Genomic DNA, 9,822 nt, shown 5'->3' on the forward strand with positions numbered 1-9,822 from the left:
TGAGAGATTTCCTTCATGTCACTGAGCCATGTTCGTTGCTTCACTGCGAAAGAGGCTTCTTTTGGCGGAGCTCCAGCTCCAATTCAACGATCCCCAACATCTCTCCCCTCCCAGCTCCACCATTGCTGCCATTAGTTCCTCTCAGGTTCCACTTGGTCCACCCAAGTGAAGACTGCCCCACAGTCTTGCTTCTCATCCAATCTCTCGGGCTCTCGCCGGAAACTGCCCTATCAGTTCATGGGAGGCCCCAGAAAGAGAACCCTAGGAATGCAGACTCCGTAGTTAGCTTCTTCAAGAACCGTGATTTCTCCATTGCTCAAATCTTGGAGATGGTCTGGAGACTCCTCCCCTCCTTTGGCTGGACCCCGAGCGCAAGCTTCTGCCGAAGCTCGAGTTCTCACTAGTCCAAAGGGCTATCTGGATCTGACCTCGCAGAGTTCTTATCTTCATGCCCGCATGTCCTGTCGGGGAGCTTAGAGAGGTCCATAATCCCTAATTTTAAATTCTTTAAGAGCCTGCTTAAGTCTGATGCGAAGGCAGTTCGAGTTATTATTAGACATTTGTATTGGTCTGGAGCTCATAAGAATACAGCCGTACCTAATCTTCTAGATATTGGGGTGTCCGAATCAAATGTTGCTTCCATAACACTGTATGACCCCGACAAGCTCTATGCTAGTCGTGCTAGGTTGACGGAGGCAATGTGGGTTTTGAAGGATATGGAGGTAGATCCCAAAAAATCTACTTTTATGCATGCTTTAGTGGCAGTGCTCGGGATGTCTAAATCCAGTTGGGAGAGTAAGGCAAGGGTTTCTCGAGGAGGAGTTTTTGCCGCTTTTAGGATATTCCTGCTGCTTAGGAGAACTTCCACCCTCAAGCTCCACCTTGCTCGAAACACACCCGTTTTCCTGTGTTAACAAGAACATGCAACTCCTTTCTCGAGTGAAGCATTGCAAATACATAAATTTCTTAGTTTCAAGGCACTACAATCTATAGTCCTTCACACTGAATGCAAAACCAAGAAATATACATTAAACAGCCCTAGGTTCTAGCTTCCCATCATTAACACATGCATAAGCAGGACAACCAAACACTCTCAGATGAGAGTAATTAGGAGGATTACCTGACCGTAACTCTTCCTGAGTCTTCAGCTCCAAGGACTAATGTAGTGACTGGTTCACCAGATAGCACGCTGAGTTGACGACTTCTACAAACTCCTTTCCTGAGCCTGCATTGGAAAGCATACACTAAACTCTCCCAAGTAGAGTTCGGTTCATTCTCTTTGCAACGTCGTTCTACTATGGGGGTACCAACAACTGTAGGGTGTTGGTGAGTTCCTTCTTTCTTGCAGTATTCATTAAAATTAGCCCCACTAAACTCTAGACCATTATCAATCCTTAACCTCTTGACAGTCTTCCTTGTCTGTTTCTCCCGTAAGGTCTTCTACTGCTTAAAAGGTTTGGAAAACCTCATCCTTGTGCTTTTGAAAGGATACCCAAACTTTTCTATAGTAGTCGTCAATAAAAGTCAGGAGATTTCTGCGACCTCCCTTGTAGGTAACTTGAGACGGGCCCACAAATCAGAATGAATGTAGTCAAGGGTGCCCCTCGTTCTATGCACCGTCGTACCAAATCTGACTCGCTTATGCTTCCCATAAACACATTGCTTGTAGAAATCTAACTTCTCGACTCTTGGATCGAGGAGATGGCCTCTCTTACTCAAAACGGTAATACCAGCCTCACTCATATGACCAAGATGCATATGCCACAATCGAGTTGAGTTTGACTCTACAATAGATGAGGAAATCGCCGCTGCTCAAGTCACTGTTGAACCTTGAAGAACATATAAGCGACCGGTCTTTTGACCTCTCATCAACATGAAAGCTCCATGAGATACTTTCATGTCGTTGGACTTGATGACAAGCTTGCAACCATTCGAGTCTAGAACGCCCAAGGAGATAAGATTCTTCTTTAGGTCAGGCACATGCCTAACATCTGATAAAATTTTGATGACCCCGTCGTGCATTCTGTTCTAAACCGTACCGATACCAATTGTCTTACAGGCCGCATTGTTTCCCATAAGCACAACTCCACCTTCAAAAGATCTATAACTGGAGAACTAGTCCTTGTAACACCCGAAATCTAGAATTCACTCTGATGTAAACTTATACTTCTTAGTCATAGTCACCAACGAAACATCTTCATCCTTGTTCTCAGCTACATTAGCATGGGCTACATCAACTTTCTGCTTCTTGTTCCCGCCGCCTTTGGCCTCTTACTTATTCTTCAGTTTGTAGCACTCTGCCACAAAATGACCCTTCTTCTTGCAATAACGGCAAAATTTATCCTTATTCCTCAATTTAGATCTCAACCTGTTCTGACCTAAACCCGTAGACTGTTGCCTTCCTCTAGCAACCAAACCCGAGGCTTGCTCATCCGGTCTGCTACTTGAGCCCAATTTATTGTCAAGTTTATCCTTGCTCAATAGACTACCCTTCACATCTTCAAACGTGAGATTATCTCTACCATAGATCAGGGTCTCCCTGAAAGTCTTATATGAAAGCTGTAAAAAGTACAATAATAGCAAAGCCTGATCAACACTCTTTAGGTCATTCAAGAGAGTAATAAATTCACTGATATGAGTCCTAATCCACGTACCTTCGGCCATATGGAACGTGTACTGCCGCTGCTTCAACACGAGTCGATTAGCCATAGACTTTGTCATGTATAGAGCTTCTAGTTTCCTCCACTAAGCTGACGCCTTTTTCTCCACGAGTACCTCCTCCAACGCGTTATTCATAAGGCATAATTGAAGTGCAGACAATGCCCTCTCATGAAGCTCATCCCACTTAGACTGCTCCATCTTCTCGGGCTTATTACCGTCACGACCTTCTTCAAGCCATTCTAAACCAGGATTGCAATCATCCGAACCTGCCATAGACTGAAATTCGTGATCCCATTGAACATCTCGATATCGAATTTCGTTTTCGCCATCCCAGAAAGAGTCAATCGCGAAACCCTAGCCATGGCGTTGATACCAATTTGTTGGAGAAATCGACCTGATCGAACAACGAAATAGAGAAAAAAGAAGAGAAGTGAAGATCAACACAAGAAAAATTACATGGTAAAACCCTCTCGGTCTTCACTATGAGCAAACGATCAAGAAGTACAAAAGGTAGATAAATCGAAACAAGAAGACAAAACCTTAGCTCGAATACAAGAGCTCTCAATCTCACAAACTCTCCCCAATGGGTCTTAGATGAGATTACAGAGTAATTAGGGTTAAAAAGACGAGTTTTAGGTCGGGTTAAAGTGGCTAAAACCGAAGAATATAGTTTGGTTCATAAAATGGGTCTAAGCTCTGATTGTACGGACATGTACGGACAGAACAGACAGCAACAACCACAACCCTCTGCACAGACAGTTGGAACCCTTCTTCTCTGTAGCCAAACCATAAAAAATGACATCTTCATGTTTTTCCTCGATCTTTACTCGTTCTAATGAGTCTAAGTGATTTCGAAATATCAGCAAAACGTGAAAATAGTGAGACATAGTCCAACATGTTTTGATTCTATGATTTGAGAAGCATCTCCTTCAAGTCAGTTTACAAATGTGGAATGCATCTCCCATTATTCAATTTCATAGATTATTATTTTTTACTTCTTATTATTTCATGATTCTTAGCTATGGAAAATTTATAAGAATTCATTATTTATTACCTCTTCCATAATTGAATAATTGTTCTTCTTGGATGAGTACACATGGTTGAGTAATTATTTTGTTCTTTTTAAAAATAATTCGTGAAATACCTAAATAAATGTTAAATCTATTATATATATTTAAAGTAGACTCCCGCAAATGAGATTACTCTGTTCGTTCGACGAGAGTTTACCGTTGGCTTTCCCCTCATCTCGTGATGCAATGTCCTTTCGTATTTCCCGTACACATGCATCAATTCTTCGGTACTCAAAACAATTTAAGAAACAAAAAAAAAATCATAGATTCTGGGTGCTCAAAAAAATTCAAAACAATTAAAACAATTGTTGTACCCCAAAACAATTAAAATGAAGACTCAACCCATCAGTCTTCGTCTTCCTCTTCGTTCCAACTTCTTTTCACAATTGTGTCTCCCTCTTCATCTTCTCCTACGTTGCCTGGAAAAATTTTCTTGGGAAATTCCCTTTAGATTGCAGTATTTCTTGCCACCATATTAATGCTTCAATACTACACAAGTTGATTAAAAATTAATGAGATAGATATGGCCCCATTTCGGGCCAATGATGGAATTAGAGTTTGATTAGGCGCAAGTTTGGGATGGTTCTGCATGACAATCTCTTCTGCTGCCCAAAACTGTATATCCATATAGTTTGATGGGTGGAAGAGTTTCGAAACGCAAGAAGGCGAGGTAGTCATCTTCCGCGGCTGGAGTTCTCATTCACGGGGGCTATCATAGCTATATCCTAGTCCTAAGTATTCTTTACGTCGTGCAGATTATGTAGCCACAGCAGCATTACGCGCGCTCCCCCTCAAAACTACGGAAATTACAGCGCTCGACTACGATTGAGAATCGGTTCTTCAACTTCGATTGTCAGGTTTGAACTCTCTTCTCTCCACTTGATCAAATTTCGACATTTGACTCAATTCCCTTTTCTTTTCGCATGTACCCTGGTATTGATTAAGTTCCTTTTTATTCGATGTTACATTTTAACGGAGTTTTTTCGGTTATAATTCAATTCCATATTCTAAAGCGTTATTCATTCAGTATCCTTTTAGTTTTAACCTTTAGATGAGTTAGCAATAATTATAATAAATTCAAGAAACTAACTTACAAATCGTATAATATAATCATTTCCCGCCATACCATAAGGCATTATTAAAATCATGTCTATGCAAAACCCTATCCGTGCGCAACACGACGCGCAGGCAACTCGACTAGCTTTATTAGAGTCGTATTAAAGCTATTGTTAGTTGTCTTTGTCTACGCCTTCCGGGACGGAGTACTGATGTCCTCTAGTTCTCATTTTAGGCCATCGAAAGTCCCTCAAAAATTTTACATTGTACGGAAATCAAAACCTTACATACAGAGAAATTTTTTAATGACTTAACATGGTGGAAATTAAAGTATAGTAGTGACCTAAATGAAATTTAAGTAAATTATGCCAAACTTTCACCCCAAAAAAAAAAAACCACTATTCCCAAACGTCATCTTGCATCCTCCGTCTGCTCTGCTGAAGCTCTGTGCCACTGCCGGCCCTAATTTCTTCATTCGCGCGCGGTTTCGCGGTGCGGTGCGTCGCGTCATAGCACAGAACGATGCTCGTCAGCTCACTCCGGGTCCGGAAATGCTTAGCAGCTTGCTTGAGCTCTCAATTAACAACGAATCTCAAGCACTCTCCCCTCCCAATTCCGCCATTGCTGCCACGGATTTCCCTTCTCAGGTTCCTGTCTGTCCAGCCAAATGAAGACTCCCCTGCATTCTCACTTCTCGTCGAATCCCTCGGGCTTCCGCCGGAAATTGCCCGATCAGTTTGCCGCAAGCTCCAGGGCAAGATATCTAAGAATGCGGGTCCCGTGATTATCATGTTAAAGAACCACGGTTTCTCGGCGGATCAAATCTGCGCAGTGGTTAATAGATGTCCGCAGGCACTAGGGCTGAATCCTGAGAAGACCCTTCTGCCCAAGCTCGAGTTCTTTGGCTCCAAAGGATTGCTGGGACCCGATCTCGCGGTGTTCATATCTTCGTGTCCATATATCTTGTGGAGGAGCTTAGATAGGCTCATAATCCCTCATTTTAACTTCTTTAGGAGCATACTTAAGTCCAACGAGAAGACCTTGCGAGCTGTTAGACGCATCGCTTGGGCTGGATCTACCGTCGCACCGAACATAAGGTATCTTCTCGATAATGGAGTGTCCGAATCCAATGTTGCTGGCCTATTACTTTACGTGCCCACGGTGCTCTATTCTAGTCATTCTAGGTTGAGGGAGGCGATGCAGGTCTCGAAGGAAATGGGGCTTGATCCCAGAAAGTCGATGTTTCAAAATGCTTTACTGGTGGTGCTTGGGATGTCTAAGTCCAGTTGGGAGAGTAAGGCGAGAGTTTATCGGAATTGGGGTTGGAGCGAGGAAGAGTTACTTTCTGCTTTTCGGAAATACCCGCTGTGTATGGCCGTGTCTGAGGATAAAATCAATCGGGTCATGAGCTTCTTTGTGGACCGGATGGGATGGAAGCCTTCCCTGATTGCTCAGCATCCTATCCTTTTCTCGCAGAGCTTGGAGAAGAAAACCATCCCAAGGGGTTCAGTTTTGCAGTTCCTGCTATCTGAAGGTTTGTTTGAGAAACATTATAGCTTGACTGGCTTTTTCACAATGAATGAGACGGCCTTCATGAAAAGGGTCGCTGCTAGGTACCCGGAGGCAGCTCCTCGTATCTTGGCGATCTATAAGGGAGCAAATGAACAGACCGACTGAAGATAGTATTAGAGAAGCTTGTTCAATTTTATGACAGGAGTTGTTGCTCCATCCATCGGAGTCGATTGCAATTTCTGAGCTTCTCAATCTTTTGTTTGTTCATTTTTGTACAGTGGTTTGCCGGGTTACTCTTTCAGTTGTGTGGTTCTCTTTCCCTTTTAGTCTTCCTTCTCTATTAGATTAGCGGCTCTATCTGTGTTCATTTTCTCCTATCTTTTGCCGAGGATAGTGTTAGATATTGAACAGACAACGTTTAGGAAAACCTATGAGGTGATGTCCTTAGTATCTTTTTCTTGAAGGCGGTAACTTACTGGTTCCCTTTGGGCTATTCTCCCCCGGACGCTTTCCTTTCTTGCCTATATGTGGATCGCTCAATGACATTGGACTTGTTCTTTGTTAGCATAATGAATTTGTCAGCACCTATAGACTGACGTGCTGCTCTCAGTTTAGTTTCCGGTGAATCTTTAGGCATGGATTATCAAATTCTGGGTTTACAATTGACTTAGTTGTGCATGTTATTCAGTTGCAGGGTATTCTGTTTGTGTAATCTTTCATGTGGTAAGGCTAGATTTTCCGCAGGCACTTGGCACGCATTTGGATAATCCGACTGAGATATGTGAAAATGGGAGATGCAATCAGAGAGCCTTGTATAGCTCGGTCGAGCTGCAGAATAAGCTGGGAGAGAAAGCTCGAGGTTAACTGTCATGAGGGAAAGCTGTTCTGCCCTTGAATCCCTTGTCTAGAGAAATCAGATTGACTAAGGATCCTGGTGTTAAATTCATGACATCTTGAATTTTTATTAACCATTGCTGCCTCGTCGTTTGCTGTGCATATTGTGAACGAAAAAATTTTCTGCATCAATTACTAAAGTGAAGATTTCAGCATAATCAAATATCTCCATCCTCCCTGAAGTTCATACCGTGCTGATATGGTCCATAAAGTTCTGCTTTCATCTCAATTTGCGCGTCAGGTCCAGATGCTGCCTATGAATTTAATATTGGTGATAATAGTCACATTTCCTGAATGCAAAAGTTGGATTCTGCAAATTAGTTTCGGATTGAATTAGGTAGAGTGCTTGTACTATCTCAAAAATCTAAAATTTTGAAAAATTTAAACTTGAAAACCATAGACTCTATGGCATAATGCAACACTGCTCTCTGCTTTATACAAATGTCCCACATCTAGCACGTGATTTAGGTAATTACACGAACAGACACGGGTTTGAATTTCATACCATTTCTAGCATCTCCGTCCAAGTTCTGTAAAAAATCTCCATTAAATGCTTATGTGGCACGTTTAGTCGCTCACCATTGCACCTGTCGACATGAGATGGCGTTATGTATGCCCTAGCAGACTACAAAAAACCGTCACAGAACACCGAGGTTGACTCAGTAGAGCCACCATTATTGTCTGTGAGCCATTTCCCTCGTCAGGTTCCTGTCTTTCCACTCAAATGAAGAAGACTCCCCTGCTGCATTCTCACTTCTCGTGGATTCCCTCGGGTTGCCACCGGAAGCTGCCCTATCAATTTGCCAGAAGCTCCAGAGGAAGGACTCTAACAATGTTGGTCCCGGGATTAGCTTCTTCAACGACCCGGATTCAAGAAGGGTCAAATCTGCGCCATGCTGAGGAAATATTCCACGGGTACTAGAGCTGAATCCTGAGAAGACCCTTCTGTGCAAGCTCGAGTTCTTTGGCTTGAAAGGTTTGCTGGGACCCAATCTCGCGGAGTTTGTACCTTTGCATCCGCATCTCTTATCAAGGAGCTTAGAGAGGTGCATAATAGCTAATTTCAACTTCTTGAGGAGCATTCTTAAGTCTGATAAGAAGACCCTGCAAGCTATTGGACGCTCCTGCTATAGGGCTGGACCTCATGACTCTACAATCGCTCCTAACATAAGGAATCTTCTAGATTACGGAGTGTCCAGATGGAATGTTGCTGCCCTATTACATTATGTGCTCAATGCTCTATATTCTAGCGGCGCTAGGTTGAGGGAGGCGATGCGGGTTTCCAAGGAAATGGGGATTGATCCCGAAAAGTCTACTTTTCAACATGCTTTAATGGTGGTGCTCGGGACGTCTAAGTCCAGTTGGGAGAGCAAGGTGAGACTATCGCAATTGGGGTTGGAGTAAGGAAGAGCTTGGTTCTGCTTTTCGGAGATGGCGCGCTCTGTATGGCAACATCTGAAGATAAAATCAACCGGACAATGAGCTTCTTCGTGGACAGGATGGAACGGAAACTTTCATTGATTGCTCAGAATCCCCTCCTTTTGACGCAAAGCTTGGAGAAGAAAACCATCCCGAAGGCTTCGGTTCTCCGGTTCCTGCTCTCTGAAGATTTGTTCGAGAAGAATGATAGCTTGGGAAACTTTTTTAAGATGTCTGACAAGGCCTTCATGAGAAGGATTGCCAGGTACCGAGAGGTAGCTCCTCGTATCATGGCAATTTATAAAGAGGAAATGAATTACAAACCGAGATGAGAAGGGTATGTAGACCAGCTTCTTCAATTTTGTGACTGGAGTTGGTTGCTCCAAAGGAATTGTTGCATAGAAACAAATTGGAGGACTCCCTCGCTCATATCTCCCGACTTGCTATGACGACAATGACGCGTGGTTGTTGAACGGAAGAAACTAGTTATCTTCTTCCGCATTGACTAGGTAGGTGATGCATTATTGAGAACAGTCTAGTCGTAGCTGATTGCAGTTTCTGAATTTCTGTTCGTGTGGTTCGTTGTCACATATTCACGTAGGTACTCTTTGTCATCTGTGGTTTCTTCGTTTTAGACTAGCAGCTCTTTCCTTGTTCGTTTCCCCTTATCTTTCGTGATGACAGTGTTAGATCCTGAACAAATGACGTTATGAATGTGTGAGCTGATGTGCTTACAATCCCCTTCTCGAAGGCCGGTAACCTACTAGTCCCCTTTGGGCTGTTCTCGTGGCGACATTGTTCTTTCCTCATCGACCGCTTGACTACATTTCGCTCGTTCTTTGTAGGCATGATGAAAATTTCAGCACCTACTGCTCTCGTTTTAGTTTCCAACGAATATCCTGATATGTAACTCCATTTAATTCCAATACTGAAGCTACTGTTGAAACAAAGAATCTTGATATTTGAAATAATTTTCTTCTTATATACTTTACGGTCATACCAATTAATATATATATATATATAAACAAATCGTATTTAACTATTTTGGAGTGAAGTAATAAATGTAAGTTGTTAAAGATAATTGTCTTAGAACGAATTGCTTTCTCTAAAGATTAATAACTTTTTAGCAAATTTAAGAAAATTAAAAATTTTCATATTAACAGTAAGTGAACTTAGAAGTTATTAAAAATAATTTTCGGTTGATAGAGGA

General features: G+C 42.4%; 1 protein-coding gene and 1 pseudogene across 1 annotated transcript; both read left to right on the top strand.

The window, feature by feature from the left end:
- Positions 1-28: 28 nt before the first annotated feature.
- Positions 29-914, top strand: LOC116203226 (annotated as a pseudogene).
- A 4,239-nt stretch (positions 915-5,153) lies between these two features.
- LOC116203235 lies at positions 5,154-9,338 on the top strand. Its single transcript, XM_031534913.1, has 6 exons — positions 5,154-6,321; positions 6,988-7,160; positions 7,531-7,541; positions 7,898-8,031; positions 8,116-8,471; positions 8,555-9,338. Exons 1-6 carry the CDS (start codon positions 5,310-5,312, stop codon positions 8,942-8,944), a joined length of 2,076 nt encoding a protein of 691 aa, XP_031390773.1. The 5' UTR covers positions 5,154-5,309; the 3' UTR covers positions 8,945-9,338.
- Positions 9,339-9,822: the final 484 nt, after the last annotated feature.

The sequence above is a fragment of the Punica granatum genome, chromosome 1, assembly GCF_007655135.1.
Source record: "Punica granatum isolate Tunisia-2019 chromosome 1, ASM765513v2, whole genome shotgun sequence".
Lineage (NCBI taxonomy): Eukaryota > Viridiplantae > Streptophyta > Magnoliopsida > Myrtales > Lythraceae > Punica > Punica granatum.